This window comes from Dermacentor albipictus, chromosome 3, assembly GCF_038994185.2.
Source record: "Dermacentor albipictus isolate Rhodes 1998 colony chromosome 3, USDA_Dalb.pri_finalv2, whole genome shotgun sequence".
NCBI lineage: Eukaryota > Metazoa > Arthropoda > Arachnida > Ixodida > Ixodidae > Dermacentor > Dermacentor albipictus.
In genome coordinates this window covers 99,463,541-99,480,632 of record NC_091823.1, presented here as the reverse complement: position 1 = coordinate 99,480,632, position 17,092 = coordinate 99,463,541, and the positions used below count along the sequence as shown (strand labels likewise).

Here is a 17,092-nt window from a genome sequence, read left to right as displayed (position 1 = left end):
AATAAGAGTCCGCGAACTATAGCGTATTTTACCCTTAGACGCTACATCACTGCTGAGCTTATTTCCAGGGAATTTACGCTATCTATTTCTTCGGCCGAACTTATGCTTCAGCCTTACTTCCTGTAATACAAATCGCCTAAAGTATTTTGCATCACAATAAGATCATTATACGTCCGATCGATTAACCTATTCATTGCCAAAAGTTTCACCAGCAAAACAAGCCGTCCAGCACTTACGTAAAACTTACTGTTGTTTGAATAGCTCCGCAAGCTCATGTGCTGTTCAGCCATAAAATAACAGTATCGCAACTGCTTCAAAACGCCTGTATCTCGTATGCCCGAATTGGAATTCGTGCTAGGATAACGAATTACTATGAGCTCTTTCAATTACCTTTTACACTGCCCAAAAACTGTCAGGCTCACTAATTCCAAACGTAATAATAAGCATAAAATATTCTGGATGTTATAGAATGGAATTAGGAGCACACTTTTTTTGGCATCGTCAGTGAAAATTAACTAATCACCAGTTGTTTCACTAAAGCTGTGTTTGTACTGCCGCGTTACCCACTGATGCGTCTATTTTATAGCGATAGAATACTGCAGCAGCGACTGTGTCGCTGCTGCATTTAATTGTGCTTCCTTGGCTTGCTTGTAAAACAATCGGATGCTTTGGCCACTGTACTAATTACGTGAGTGACTATCACAACTCGTCAATGATTTGTAGAGTCCATATGCGTAAACACTGACTAACTGACTGCAACAGAGGGGCTATCATATCAGTTTTCTAACTTGGCACAAGACGTGCGCGCAAGAAATATTCGTCGATCACGGTGTTAATGGCATGTCGACGAGATGGAGCCGAATAATACCGCACGGCGACGTCGACAAGCGTCGGCTTGGAGGCGTCGATCAACAGTCACGCGGTGTTTCATTTCGTGGACATGGTATAGTCTGCTATTTGGTCATGAAATTCGCATCACTGCCATGATACCATGTATAACTGCACAAAAAGTGACAGTGACCATCTGCGCAAAACTAGAGATGACAGCTTGAGCTACAGCGTGAATTGCAGGCGAATGCGTGAATGGCAAAAAAAAAAGTGTGTCTGTGAGTCACAATTTCTTGTATATTGGGCTCATCAAAGGACAATGGGGTAGAAGTACCTGGTACATATGTCTAGAGATAAAAAAAAATTGCACAGGAGACCGATGGCCTGAAGTGAATCTACATTGATGTAGTTATGTATGCGGCATCCAGATGGGGCACCTGTATATGTCGCCGCCTGCACGGACCACAGTCAATAAGGCATCGCGCAAGAGAATTCGCAACGTCGCTTCGGAGATCGATGCATTCGTTTGTGCACTTTCTGATTGAGGCAATTCGAGAGTGTTTACTGCCTCTCCCGCAAATCTCAAGCATTGACGCATACGTTAGCAGCTAGCACACAGCTCAGCTATCATCTCCAGCTTTGTGCAGATGGTTATTGTTGCTCTTTAGTTTGATTTGCGAGAACACAAGTCAGATCGCAGGAGACAGGGAAGATGCAAATAGGAGAGTCGTACGTGCAAGTCGGATGACATTTGCATGAAGTTTCAGTCGTTGAAAGGTCCATGATGGCCCGTGTGCTCGCCACGCAGGCGCCGTTCTCATAGTCGGCTTGTGAATAGACAACATAAACAAGATGAAGAAACCAGCCCGTTAGATTCTGTGCAATTGTACACTTGACCAATTTACTTATCTCAGCAAGCTACCTGCGCACTGCAGCTTATCTGGTATGATCGACATTAGAAGTGTAATGACGAAACAAGAACGAAGTCCCTCCAATACGAATAAATTTCACTTTGGCCGAAATATGTATGCTCTATGGATTTACGCTGTTAGCTGCAATATAGAAAAATAAAGTAATCAAAGAAAGTAAAAAAAGGCCACCACGGTGCGCATGCATAGCAATGCCAAACACAAGCATGATACTCATTTTTGGAACGAAATGCTTTCTTACATTCGCAGATTGGATATGCATATCCATCTGGTGACTGATAAATGTTTGTGGTGTCGGTTGACTCGCACTTGCAACGTTCCCGGAGCATGCTTTGCAGGCATATACTGAGGCAGTCCTGAAATTGATGATGAGAAATACAGAAATATCAAATTATGTAGTGGTTTAGTGAGCTGGTACTGTACTTTATCGATACTGTATTTTGCTTGCGGTCGTTCGATCGCTCGAACACACACACACACACACACACACACACACACGCACACGCACAGGCGCACACACACACACACACACGCACACACACACACGCACGCGCACGCACGCACGCACGCACGCACGCACGCACGCACATTCATTCATTAGAGAGTTTTAGTTTAGGGGACGCAACCGGCTTGCGTACGCAAGAGCTAGGGGCCACGCTACTGCGCATGCGCAGACCCCTACGTCATGGTCTGCGCATGCGCAGTAGCGTCGCCCCTAGTTCTTGCGTACGCAAGCCGCTTGCGTCCCCAACACTAAAACTCCCTATTCATTCACTCCGCCACTCGCGTTTCCGCTCCGACTGAGAACCTGAGACCTTAATTTTTAAATAGAACAAGGAGTTTTTAAGTTACTTAAAATACGATGCTAATAGAGACGTGGTTACGTGTTTACAAGCCAGGGCTGTAATGACCGGCATGTGTCTTCTAATTGCATGCCTAATGCCCATGGCTAGTATTCGCAAGTAAGTAGAACTGCTCGTAAGAACTGATGCCAGCAATCATTATGTCGCACATATTAGCGAAAACGGCCGGCCAATCGCAAACACAGCAACGGGAGAAGAACTGTGAATTCAGTCCATGTTATCTGTAATGTGCGCTGAAAATGATGAAGCCAGTGACAGAGGTTGGGGGAGAAAGAGTGGCTCTTCATTAGCAGTTAGCTTGCTTCTTTCGGGGTTGTTTCCTAATGCTGATATAATGTGCACAGCAAACCTCTTTCGTATAGGTGGAGTCATTCACGATCAGCTTTTCCAGATGTGGTGGCCAGTCACTTTGGCAGGGGTGCTCGTAAGGCTCGGGAAGCGACAACCGTTTGGTCTGAGAGAGAAAAAAAAATCACCAAGCTTGTGCCATGAGTACGACAGAAGGACGCTTCATTATTTTTTTCTGCGAATTTTGCACCTCTTACCTCCAACGAATGGCAAGATGCTCTCAGAAAATCGCTGTCGCCATAAAATAAAATACGCACAACCAAAAAACGCAGCAGATTTGTGTGAATTTTGGAGAATCCCAACCTGATTTCCAACAAAGCTTTTTTTCTTTGAGCTGCTCCCTGAAGAATTTCAGTTGTCTGTAATTAAATCGCACAAATTAAAACTTCGTGCTATATTATTGACCCATTGGAACATTGCCCTCACGCTGCACTTAACACGCTGATGCTTTACATGTGCACTAGCTTCGCGTCGCGCAACACAGGCAACTAAGCGGTCAATGGGTTGATAAGGATGATATGGGGTGATAGGGGGTTATAGAGTCTCATCATGGTTGATAATGGTTCGACGTTGATGGATAATGTGCTAAAAAGCGATAAGGGCTTATAATGGTCGGAACAATTCTGATAAAGCTGATAAGGACCGATAAGGGTTGATAAGGGTCCGATCAAGTCGGATAGTGTTGAGAAGGACCAATAAGAGTTGATAAGGGCTGGATCATGTGCGATAAGGTTGATAAGGACAGATAAGGGTTGATAAACGTCGGATCGAGTCCGGTAAGCTTGATAACCACTGACAAGGGTCGATAAAGGTTTATACTGTCGGATTAAGTTTGATAAGATTGATAACGACACCGGGCTGCGTGGAGATGAGCAAGTGGCACACTACTTACACGTACTTATGTTGAATTCCAATGGCGGAGTCGGAGCAAGTTTTTCTGCTAGTTTCGGAGCAAGTTTGTTCCAATGACGGAGTGAGAGCGGGAGTAAGGTGTTCCAATGAGAGAGTCGGAGTGGATTCAGAGCGGGAGTCACTCTGTGGAGCAGAAAAAGATGCTCCGCCAAAATCGGCGGAGTGGACCGGAACTCTGCGTGACGTATTTCCTTTACCACGTTTGTCTGCTGGGAGGCGCCACCGGTCACGACTCGCGAGGAAGCAAAAGCTGCTGCACGCTTGGCGAGATATCCATTCCGCACTTTAAAGAAAACGACAGGTGAACGGCGCTGAAGAGACAAGTGACCGGTGGTGGGAGCAAACAGCGGAAGGAAGTGACAACACGCAAGGTATCCTGGGTAACTCGGCGATACAAGTTCCGTTTCCGCCTTGCTCCGGCGGCGCAGGTTGTGTTCCACTCGTGGATTTGGAGGCGTCGCTCTGCGCCAGAGTCGCGTGCTCGCTCGCGGAGTCCGTCGGCTGCTGCGACTCCGCCATTGGAATTCACCTTCAACATTAGACAACTTCAGTGGAGTTTCTGCCGTAATGTTTTTTTCAGGGTACCGTGAAAACACACATAACCTTTTCGAAGCGCCTCTATTTTGTTACACCAATTGCTTAGCTGCAAAAGGAGGATGCCATGGCACCTATGGCCGCAATATTTCCTAGAGAGAGAGAGAGAGAGAAAAAGAAAGATAAACGCGTGTTTGGTGGCTCTTACCACAATAGAGCTAAGCATGAATGCTGTTACGAAATGTTTAAATGATATTATTTCAAAATACCTTCCATCTAGTTAAATAGAAAAAAAATGCTTTACATAATCATACACTTTTCGCCTTCAATGTTAAAACACACAGTTGTAGCATCATTGACCGAAGCACTGATGTCTTTGTTCGTGGCACTTTCATAAAAGTTTACCAATATTTCAAAGTTGGCCAGGTAGCATTGTCCTTCGGTGTGAATTTGTGTACCGCCTACGTTCTCTAGAATCTCGGGGACACGCAAACGCATATTGAAGAATAGTGCTGCGTGGCCTCATAAAGAATGACAGAGGGAGTGCCACAAGTTTGCAGCAATTAAGCAGATTGATAACACAAATCTGGCACCTCATCCCCTGCATTACCAACAGGTGGCATGGACAGGTGGACGTGATAAGCACAATCCAAGCCCTCGGCAGGCTCACTTACTGCGCACCATATCTCACCCTCACGTGCAGCGAGACATGCAATCTTAACGTATCCACCCGAAAAGCATACAAGCAAGCAATAGGACTCCCATGGAGAACCTCAACAAAACGATTAGAAGAGCTCGGAATGCAGAACACCATAGAAGAGGTAATACAGATGCACTTCGCGACGCAAAAGGAAAAAAAAATCACGTTCGCTGAACCTGGCCAGTACATCTTGCGATGGTTTGACTGTCCTACTCCAGGCAACACGGGAGCACAGCAGGAGCGCGTTGTGCTGAGTATCCGTGAATGCATCAATGTGATACCCATTCCAAGAAACATGCATACCGTCCACCAAAGGGAACGCCAAAGCATGAGCGAAATCCCTGCGGAAAAAGCACGCCAGCTCTTCCGACTCGAGGTTCACGGACTTAGCCAAGTATCCAGACAGGGTCGTTCGCACCGCCAGCGCTGCAAACCCAAAACCTCCGGCAGCGGAAAGTTGCCGCGGCAACAGTTTTGCTACAGGCACTACCGGTGTCGAAAAGGCTGTCATTGCGTTGGCCATTGGTACAAACCGTGGCAGAGATCAGGTCGTCCTGCTCACCGATTCACAAGCACCTCGCAGAAATTACGTTAAAGGTAGAATCTGACAGGGAGCGCTTTCTATCCTACGATGGTCTACCCTGACAAAACAGCCAAGATCACCTGGACCCCCGGTCACGAATCTCTCGTTGCGGAATCTGAAGGCCCAGCTGGAGTGTACGTACACCGAGCCTCTGAGCGAGACGATAGGGAAGGGGAAATACTAAAACCCACCCCAAAACGGTTTCATGCCGTCCTGAAACACTTCAGACTTCAAAGTACAGATATTCTCCGCGCCCTATGCACCACTCACGCGCGACGAGTCAGCGTCGTAGCCAGTGTCGTGTAGCAATTATAAACAAACATCTTTCCAGATGGCAAGCTATATCATGCGATGTATCTCACACAACATCCATACATTCGGATCCTGATTGCAACGCACTGGACGTGTTTTACCCTACCATATGGGCATGCCAATTAACAAAATCAATACCTTGTAACACACACACACACCGAACGCACAACCATGTGAAGCTTTGCTGCACAGCGTAGACTACAGGTGCCAGCTGGATCTGGTCATGAAAGCGCACCGGGCGGCTACGGCTCATGGGGTCCTGGACTGAGGTCTCCTCCCGCGTACGCGGCCTCCCAGCGGGGAGCATCCCGGTGCGACTTCGCACCACTAAAGTTCTTTTCTCTCTTTTAATTCCTATTTGAAAACAAGGCATGCATGGAAGTATGGCAGTGGTAAATTCCAAGGAGGTTCTCTGATTATCATTTTGTTTCTATTCGAACAGTCGCATAGCAGACGCTGCAGGCGGATCTGTCTCATTGCAAGTTGCGACGAAGACGAACGTCGAGAGGAATGAAGTCAGTCCCGTTTTGCCGCTTCCTGCGACGGCTGCACACTCAATACGTTTATTAATGTTCGGTGTAACAAATGCTTTGCTGTATTTGGGGACTATTTATAATAAATTATCACTCACCCCCTATTCAGAAATACGCCATAGGTTGAAGCAGCTACTTGACTAGATCAAGTCCGCCGAAAGGTAAGGCCTGATGTGAAAGTGCTTAAGATGATCATTGAGTTTTCTTCGGCACGTTCACGTCAGGAGTTATACATTGCCGGACTGGACCAAGTCTAGTAGTGGCTACAAGCCAAAAGGCATCTCTGAATACGGGGGCGTGTCTTGATCTTGCGTTCTAATAACCACGAAGGCGTTCTCACAGCCCCTACGCCCAGATTCTGGGCACTCTAGTATGATGTGGTGCTTAAGAAAATATTAAAGAAAAAGCATCTTCATACCGTAAGGGGTTTGAGGGACGGAAGGAGGATGTTAAATTTGCAGTGATAGATTCGGTTTCAGTGACAACAGGTCCAATAAAAGAAAGGAAAGGTAATGAGCACCCACATAATAAGATGAATTCACCCACTTCAAGTGTAACGGATCAAGATTGAAAAAAAGAGTCGAGTTTAGCAGGAATTTAGACCCGTAGACGCCTGTAAGTATTCTCGTAGGCAATCCAAGATTCCTTGCAATCTCGTTAAGCACACGCTTGGGGATATTGCCACAGAATGTTTGACGACCCCATACACTGGGTCTACATACTACCTGCAAACTCGTGACTCGTTATCTCTACTGTATGTTCTGCGAAGCCTTTTGAAATGTGCTTTGCGTGCGAGAAAAACCGGAAAAACGAACAATGGAAAAGGCGAAGCATGGATGTACTCATCACACTGACACTGCTAAAATTAGATAGATAGATAGATAGATAGATAGATAGATAGATAGATAGATAGATAGATAGATAGATAGATAGATAGATAGATAGATAGATAGATAGATAGATAGATAGATAGATAGATAGATAGATAGATAGATAGATAGATAGATAGATAGATAGATAGATAGATAAGGAGAGAGCCGTACCAAGTGTATGCCGATGTATGTGGCATAGCCGGGCTCCACAAAGTCCCCGTCGCTGCAAGGATCTGGGCTATACTCGTGACCATGAACCATGACGAAGAAGCCCATCTCGGTTGACGTGGGGAGATACTGGTCCGGTTGCACGTCAAGCACCAACACGAGGCCTGAACAAGGAATGGGGGCCTCCTCGGTGACGAGCAACGAAGCTTGACTTCGCCCGAAATAAATGCGCAATAATAATAAAAGAGAACACGCGTATAATAACAATGAAAGTTAAGCGGTTTGTTTTCTAGGCTTACGTGGCGTGTCACCACAAAAAAAATACAGACAGGAGTCGCGCCCGTGCCGTTGTTTCGCCGATTCGTGTCCGCTATATTTGCGACGATAATGTGCCACATAAGCGTGACGTGCATGCTCTATCCACTGTCACGAGGAGAGGGTGTTGTAGTTACCTGTGCGTTTGCGCAGCGACCACTCAAATCAAATGCACTTCAGAAGATGTGTTAATTTCAACATTACGTCTCGGCCACTTAGCGTAGTGTGTGCTAGAACCCACTACAAAGCTGATTGACCATGACGTACTTCTGTAACACAGATTGCCATTAAGACAAGCAGTGAAATGGACCAAAGAGAGCGTTTATCAGCTATGTCACACACTAGAATGTCGAAAAATGCAAAGTTCAGAATGCAGAAAAATGCAAACCTCAGAAAAAAAGCCTACGAAACTTCTGTGAAAGCTTTAGTGGAGCAGACGCGCTCTTGTGTTTTTCCGTGGCACATTGAAGACGACGAAGACTCGTGCTGTGATTACTTGAGTGTGTCTGTTGCCGGCTGACACACTCACAGAGCCAAAACACAACTCTCAAGCTTACAAACCTCGCTCCAAAGTCAGCTTATCTCGCGGACAGAACGTGTTGCAAGAAATACACGAACCGAAAAATCTTATGTCACTTTTCAGAGGCCGAGAGCAGCAGCAAAAGCTTCAGGAGCGCGGTTGCTATGGTAACGTTGACGTTTGGGGTGCCAGTCCCTGTGCTCCTTTGCGAAAAAGAGCACGTGACTTCTGCCACACTTTCTCCAACACGTCCTTTCTGGGCGGGGGGCCTCTCTTACGTTTTCCTTCCTTTATGGCAACAGGTGATTATTCAAAATTCCATAAAACTTAAAAATTATCCCCCCGTCTACATGTGCGCTGTGGCTCGATCTTTTAATAGCAATATAGGGTTATAGAGTTACTCTAATGGCTCCCTTTAGGAATATAGTTCATAAAATAAATAGAAGGAAGGGTGGCACTAGTGTGCACAGGAGCTGCAAGCAGGGCAGTTCAGTGCCTATGGGACCGACGCGTAATACATGGATTTGCCTAAATGTCATCCTTCTGCATTTAACTGGCTTCGTGGCTTTGCAAACTGATCCCCTTTAAAAATTTAATGCATTATAAATATTTAAAGAAACACTGTTAAAATTTTCAGGAGGCAGGATTCGAACGCAAGACCTCTCGCACAGAAACCCTGTATTGAAACCAATACGGTGCGGGCGCATGAACGAGCGGAACAACTGTAATTAGCAGCGATTATGCTTGTTTGCAGTGCGTTATTACCGATGTAAACGAGGTGTGTTGGCGTCGCCTGTGTAGTTTTGGCTTTCCCGCAACGCAGTGCAGCCTATTTTGACCCGGTAATGGCGCCCTTCGAATAGCGGCGCTAGAATCACTGGAGGCGGAGCGAGCGGCGAATGGAAAGCAGTGGCGCAGCTCTGGCGTCCTAAAGGTAACCATATACAGTAACCCCGCTACAGCATAGGATAACGCAGATACGTCTGTGTTCACAATCACACTGTCCTACGTCGCACAATGTACACGTTCTCAGCGGCAATGCATACGTCTTTCGTCAGATGTCACTCACCATTATCGGGGCTGGATGTGCTGTCGTACGCGTAGAAATCGTCCTCTTCGCGGCTGGCGTTGCAGTTGAAGCATAGGCAGTTGCCGTAACGGTTCATGAAAACTGGAGTGAAGAACCTACGCGCAAGGGAGCAGGTTAGTGCTAAGAAATATTCAGTACTCGCGGCGAAGCAGCCCATTCCGGCATTGCCCACGTTTCTCATTCGTCTAGGCTACCATGCGCATGCACAGAGATGGTGGTAGTTTGAAACGTATGCTGCAAATGTGATGTCGATCCCTCGTTCTACGCCACCAGTACTGTCGTATAGCGATGAGCGCAGCTAGGGCGAACGCACGAGTACATGGCCGCGCATCAAAGCAAGCCTGCGCATGCTTTGTCATGTATTGTGGCGTGGCTTAGTGTCCTTTGCTATAATTTTACAGCGAAGCTGTTTACCTCTAGCCACCGTATGCATCCCGCGCATGCGTTCTCAGGAAGGGTATACTGGACAACTTATGTCCGTATCGGGGACACGGCGCGTGAACAGGAATGGAGACGGGTAGGGGAGAGGAGGAAGTATGTGGCGATGGCGCCCCAGCAGTGCAGATGGGTAGGGCAGTAGGGAAAGGGTGGGCTGACATCGTTGCAGCAATGGAGGCGGGTAGGGAGAGAGGGGAAAATAGTGCGGCGACAGTGCATGCGCATCTTGCCTGCGCTTCTGTGGTTATAACGTCACGCGCGTCGGAGGTGCCGGCGCGGCTGCAGCAGCGGTTGCGGCAGGTGCATGGGAGGTGCGGTGAAAACGGTGGCGCTTGTGTCGGCGTAGTGTGGTGCCGTATGGAAAAAATGTATGAGTTCAAAATGTATGCAGCCTAAACAACTTCGCTGGCAATCCGTCCGCCATGCGAATGTCGCGGCCCCACGAATTTTTTTGGCCTCGTCAAGCCTTCGTTGCACTCAAGTAAATCGTTGTCGCGGGAAGCCAGCCTGTTGTTTGGATACATGCACGAGGCTTTTTTAACAACTTGAGCTTAATGAGCTTAGTAGACGTCGGTTAACATTTCCGTGCCGGAAAATCTATTTGGTTCCTCTCGTTGCCTCCTACGAGACGAATGAGGTCACTTTCCATCAAGAGAGGGAAGTTTGTGGAGTCCATGCAGTTCATTCACTTCAGGGTGGGGCATTCGCTAGCCGTGTGACATCGACTCGCAATCTACCTTCGCAGCTACGACTCTGCTCGTGCAACACGCCACTGCTAGCCCAGTTCAATTGAGTGCTCGCAATTTTAGCGCGCCTGAACCAAGACCTTGCTTGAACAATCTAGCAGACGACATGGAGCCTTGTGTTACTGCGCATGCGTTGGTTTGCTTCGATTCGCGATCGTGCTGGCTGCACTAGCGAGGGGCTTTACAGAGGCGCGACCGATAGCGCCGCCACGCGCTTGCGTGTTCACCCTAAGTTTGCTCATCGCTGTACATAGTTCTGTTGCGTCGCCGATTTAAGAGCGCCAAAGCCAAATGCTCGTCATTGTGTGTTTGTGTGCATTTATTCAAGTGAAGCTTGCATGGCCTCACTTGTGTTGGCGTCGGCGTTACCGTACAAAAAAACCGAAAGCGCGCGAAAATGAAAATTGCTTGTCGGGCTGCGGATTCGAGCCACCGACCTCGGGTTGTGAGACCACCACGCTAACCGATTTAGCCACTGTTTTTTTTCATCGTACGCGCCGTTTAAAGGGGGTTTTTACATGCATGAAGAAGTAGACCCAGCACAAGGTGCGAGCCAATCTCACGCATCCCCTTCATCAGGAGGAGGAGGGAAAGGGTATGATCGCGTGTTCGCTTGCATCGGCGCCCGCTGTTTCCCGCCAGTTCAGGCCCGGCAGTCGGATGGGGAGGCCGCGTTTGGTTCAGTCTGCCGAAGAGCAGGCTGCTGTGAAGGAACGGTAGCGAGAACAGGCCGCGCGTCATGCGTTCGGCCGAAGAACAGGCGGCGTTAGATGAACGTCACCGGGAACGCGTTCGAGAAAGGGCCCGTCGTCGACGTGCCGACCTCGTCGTGAGGGAGCGCGAAGCCAACGCGTTAGGACAACGAAGAGCCGCGGATGCCGAGCTTCGCTTGCACCCACTCTTCACAGTAGCTGATGGGCAGTCAATTTTTTTTTATTTTCTCATGTCATGTCTGTCTATCCATACCACCGTGTCTCTGCTTCCTTCCTCGCAACCTTTTTCCGGGTGGGGGATGTTTGTCTTCGGAGGCTTCGGGCTAGGGTGGCTCTGACATATGCATCTGGTGATCCCCCTACAACGTCTCCTAAGTGCTCGGCGCCTGCGTCTCCGGCAGGCAGTTGTCATTTTCTGTGGTTGTGTCCTGGCGCTAAGCACATTAGTCATAAGATGCGTAGGGAGGGCAAACCAAAGACGAATGTCCCAGATGACATCACCTATTGTATAACTAAGAAGTGCGCGAATTTATTGTTGCAGTACCTGTATGAAACTGGACTTAACACATTTAGTTGACGCCTTTTGCTATTTTTGTTGTACATATGTCTCGCGGCAAGTGCACCAAATTATAGAAAAGAGAGAGAAAAAGAAAAATGGAGTAAACATTTATTCCTTGCAATTTTTTATGTGTTGCCTTAATAGCCACCGGAGAATTTCACCAGGGCTTATTTGAGTTCTTTACCTAGTGTTTTGATCTATTACCTATGTTTTCGGTAAAGACGTATGGGCTAAGCTAAATAACGTAATTGCTCTGGCGATATGTTTCTCCTTACTGCAACAGGATGAGGGGAAGGCGCCATCCCGGAAAGAAAGAATAAATTGACAAAAGGCACACAGTGTTTCGGTGATAGGATGACCTGCTCGAGTGCATGAGAGCATACTCGTTGTACAGCCGCAGAAATGGCGTATAATGACGTATGCTTACCTTCGATTAGTGCAGTTCTTGCGACCGTACGAGCAACTGACGATCATGTCCTCGAATTTGGTGGTTAGTGCGTCCAGTCGATGGTAGCGGGAACTGCTCAGCTGCGCCATCCACGTGGTCAGCTGTTCTTGTGACGCTCTGTCCTCAGGATTGGGCTAGAGAAAGTTTCATGCTATCAGGGTACGTTATATTGTCTAAATTTTTCCAACGTGACTGAGAACCCATATTACGTTTTCGTGCTAGCTTTCGACAAATTTTATTCCGGCTCATATGCTGGTATTGTTACTGAGAAGCAGATAACTCAACTTTTTGTGCAGCTGAGGTAAAATAAAAAAATTGGGGTTTATCTATTACGTGGAGATAATTGATGACCTTAATAATATTAGCAATATTTCTTATGATAGGTTCACAATTAGTAATGGATATATTTTGTATGTCATAGTGATTGTTACGATGATTATTGTATATCTTCATCCCATTCATGAACCATGAAACCTTTTGGGCGGACCAGCGGACACACGCATTGCAAAACTTGCGGCCAACTATAATACCGAATGAAACCACGACACAGTAAATATTGTTGCGATCATTGCACCCCAGTTTAGACTTCGTAGCGACCCCCACTATACCCCTACAGTATTCTGGCTTTAGCATTGTTGCAATGGTTACACATCAATTGGCCATGCTTGACATGGAGGTGTTTCCTGCGGATGGATTGCTACCGTTTTGATATATTTAAGACTACATACCCCTTTTGTCCCCTAGGAAAATGCTTACTGTGGGAGTGGTCGCCAACTGACGCATTCACATATCACATACGCTCGGGTACGTACCAGTGACCCGTGTCGTCTTCTCGCCGAGACAGCAGCCAGCACTTACCTATAGTCACCTAAGCCTGTAGACAACTTGAGTCATTTGGTGAAAGAGGTTGGATACAAACGAACATATTGGAAAGTGGATTCAGTACGCAAGAAAGGCTAATCGCATTAAAAGACAATAATGGTTTGAAGATATCGTAGACCTTGTACTGAAGGTAGAGCTAGCGGATCCGCATTAAACGTCTTCGCAAATAATGCATTTAGTACAAAGAAGAAAATTACGCAGATCCCACGCACTGTCGTAATCAATGCAAGCGAAACATTCTGTGATGTTGGAGTTCATTGACGATATTTGGCGGTGATGCGTACGGCATACGATAGTCATGGTGGGATGTTAAACGTTGCCTTGTGTGTCCCACTTGAGTTTGTCTACGTAGTACACAGCTCTCCGCGTTGCGTTTCGCATGGTTATTCGGAGCTACACAGTTCGAAGGTTATGCACAAACAAGCCCAAATTTATACCATACTATAGTATACAAAGTACACAGAGCGAGACGTGTGTGCTCGAGGTTTTGTTGTGCGCCATTATTCGTGGCCAGCGAGAACGGTTGCACTGCCATGCCCTGAAACAGCACATCGCATCATGGCTGATTCACGACATTTGACGGACAGCCGCTTGCGTATTTTCGTCTTGACGTTGCAGTGCTTTAATGTGGCTTTGCGTTTCTACGCCTCGCGTCCGTTGTTCGTATGGACAAACTTGCACTGTGTTTATTTTTTAGAAGAGCAGAAAGCTGCCTTACTGTACTTTGAATGAATTCATGCAGCGACGATGTATATGTCTAGGTTCTGGAAAAAATTGCGTGCGTCTACCGAGCCGTGGATATAGAGAATTTCTCCCCAGTGGACCGTGTCAGGATTGGGGCTCAATCCCATCGCTCGTGATCCGTTGTCAAGATTGGAGTTCGGCATGAATTCGAAGGTAGCTGGCCCATGCCGTCGTCCAACTTATCCACGCTGAGGACGTTGATGAAGCGAAGAACTGCTTCTCATCGAGAACGAGGAATATGGGTTTATTTACAGTATCTAAAACAGTCTAACATGACTGCTTGAGAAAAGTGCATCAGTCTAACATGACTCCTTAAGAAAAGTGTGTCAGTCCAACATGACTGCTTAAGAAAAGTGTCTCGAGCATTCGCACCACAGCAGTTTTTAAACACTCGGTCCTCCCGCGATACAAGGTGACGCGAACGTTCGTTTACTCATTGTAAAGTCGCCGCCGCCCCGCAGGACAGTTTACACACACAAAGGCAACCACGGGCGAATGTACGGAACCGACGTCAGAGGGGAGCCGTTCCGGGTAGCTCGGAACCATTCTGGGTATCTCGTTGTCCTGCGTCCCGGTCGGCGCGTGGGAAGCAACAAAAAACGGCTTTCCCGCGGCAGCTCGCGCACGCGTAGCGGATCAGGTCCGCGCTGGGGAGTTTGGGCACAATAGTTCGCCCGCCGAACTCATTCCGTCACACGGCGATGAGGCTAGAAGTTCGCGGCGATGCTACCGAGATGTGGCTTTCCCCAGTCGTAACTGGGCGGCAATTTTGCATTGCAGCTCGCTATTCTTAACAGCCGATCCAGAAGATAGTACAATACCGGACCGACCCGCGGCAGAGGTGATGCAGGCTTTAAGCTCCCCGCCAACTTGCAAAAATAAGTTTGTTATCTTAGGTCCAAATACTACCCGTATCGGATATTAAGCTGATAAGAGCAGGTGCTACACTTTGACCAGCGTCGGCCGTGACCAAGTTCGCACCGCCCTCTCTTTGTCGGCGTTGCAAGCGCTTGCGTATCTCCTTTCCTTCCGCTCTCCCGTCGTGGCGGTCCCGTAAGCGTGCTACCCGCCAGGACCGCGAGGAGGAAATAAATGCGAACCGTCCATGTGGCCCCGATCCCGCAAACTTGGAACGTTTCACCGAAGCAAAGGCCAGGTTTCAGAGGGAGCTTGTGGAGAACCACTTATGTGTGGCCTGTGTTGTGTATGACCGCTTGTGGTTTTCCAGTTACCTCGCAATCTTTACTGCACTGCAGGACGTTGACCAACGCGCGATCGCCTTGGCTACGTTGAAGCAGTGTGTGCACTCGAAGTGCGGTGAGGTGGTGTCTGTTCTGCGTGCCGGGATTCGTTAGTAAAAGGTGTCCTGCCGCGTTTAGCAACAATACATGAGTATGTATACCCCCCCCTCCCCCCGGTGCCTCATCAATCTTCCGAGGCTCAACATCGTGGAGGAGCGACTAGTCACGCCTCGCCTTCCATTTGTGTGCATACGGCGTTTGACGCACGACAATAGACAGTTCGCCATTAAGGGGCCCAGATATACAGCTTCGTTTGTAGTCCACCTTCACAGAGGGAATGAAACTGATATTTGTTTCTTTGTCCGCAGCTGTTGCCATGTTTAGAAAAGGGCTTTTTTATTGAAGATACCCCACACGAGGCATGCTTTCCGACATCGCCTTTTTCTGCCCCCGCGATCCTCTGATCTATGATGTAGCGAAGAGTGGAAAGGCTGTTCTTGACCCGTTTCCTGATGGCATTCGGTTTACGCATTCACCGTCTCCCCTTTCTACTATACTGCCTCCCCTCTGGGATGTTCAGCGTCAATACAAAGGCAAGCGCTTCATCTTCCACAATGCCTTTTCGGAGGGATCATGCGTAATTATAGCCATGCAGAGGGCTGTTACGACACCCAACCGGTGCCACCAGTATTACGACATCCAACCGGTGCCAGCAGTGTTACGAACTTGTACCGCTGCACCACGATTACGGCTTTGTGGTCCCGTAGCGCTCGTCACCCGTTTCGTGACAGAGCGTTGGTAGCGAAGACTCCGAGCCTGGCGTCGATGAGAATAACAAAAGGGACTTTATACATTATATACAGGTTATCATACAGGACATGAACGGGTCGGCACTGGGGCCGAGAGCTCACACAAACGCGACTGTTCTCGCACGACGGCGTCCGGCGAAAACGCGTGACACATCTCACCCCAGTCGGGAGCGACACTCTCTCCCGGTGGGACGGCGGATCCTGTTTTTCAGGCAGCGCGTCGCTGCTTTTATAATCCCCGAGCACCATTGTCACTCAAACGGCCCAATACAAAGTCAGCACACGACGGTCGTCCGAGGGGTCCCACCAGCGACCGCGCTGGCCACCCGGTTCAAAGTTCGCGCGCGCGGTGACCTCCAGGCAAAGGGAGGTGCGGCGCCGGGCTGTCTGGCACACGCGGACACGTCCAAACACGCTGCTCGCCGAGGCTTCTCCCGCACGACGGCGCAGCATCTTGACTTGTGAAGCGAGAATTAGGGCGCTCGCAGGATAGATTCTGCATCTTGCAGATTCGGAATCCGGGCTTGTGGTAATGGCACAACAGCATCCCCGCCCTCAGATAAGGCGCCAGGAAGACGAGCTGCCTCCACGTGGCTCGGATGCCAGGCGCGCACGTTCGTCAGGCTCGTCCAAGTTCACGTCCAGTGTCGGGACGCCAGGTAACTTCACGTGCCCAGGTCCGACTCGCCAGGACAGGAGCTCTGCTCACCGCGTCGTCGCCAAGGCACCTTGACCAGCTCCGCTCGGGTCGTTCCTAAGACCTTGCTTCTCGCCACTGGTCCCGCTTGGTCGTTCTGCAGCTTGCAAAACCGACCGGCAAAAGGCAACACCCAACACGAACAAGTGCCCTCTGTCTCCCGTCAAACACCAGACAAGGCCATAATCCAAATCAACCTAACTAAATTGCTATCCCTCCTTTTGCTCCCGCTGCAACAAGAGGCAGGTGTACGATCTAGCACACAAGGCTCAAACAATCAGTTTTCAAATTAACACACCAAAATAGAA

General features: G+C 48.4%; 1 protein-coding gene and 1 non-coding gene across 2 annotated transcripts in view; both read right to left on the bottom strand.

The window, feature by feature from the left end:
- Positions 1–17,092, bottom strand: part of LOC135901369 (acid-sensing ion channel 4-A-like) — a 34,544-nt gene that overhangs the window by 8,267 nt on the left and 9,185 nt on the right. Inside the window, exons 4-9 of the mRNA XM_065431130.2 lie at positions 12,391–12,545; positions 9,487–9,602; positions 7,586–7,746; positions 2,970–3,074; positions 1,999–2,113; positions 1,562–1,655 (exon numbers count right to left, since the gene is read on the bottom strand). Coding sequence (XP_065287202.2) covers positions 1,562–1,655; positions 1,999–2,113; positions 2,970–3,074; positions 7,586–7,746; positions 9,487–9,602; positions 12,391–12,545 — 746 coding nt within the window. The remainder of the gene's footprint in view (positions 1–1,561; positions 1,656–1,998; positions 2,114–2,969; positions 3,075–7,585; positions 7,747–9,486; positions 9,603–12,390; positions 12,546–17,092) is intronic.
- LOC135901377 (U2 spliceosomal RNA) lies at positions 14,825–15,007 on the bottom strand. Its single transcript, XR_010564117.1, has one exon. It is a non-coding gene; the product is annotated as a U2 spliceosomal RNA (small nuclear RNA).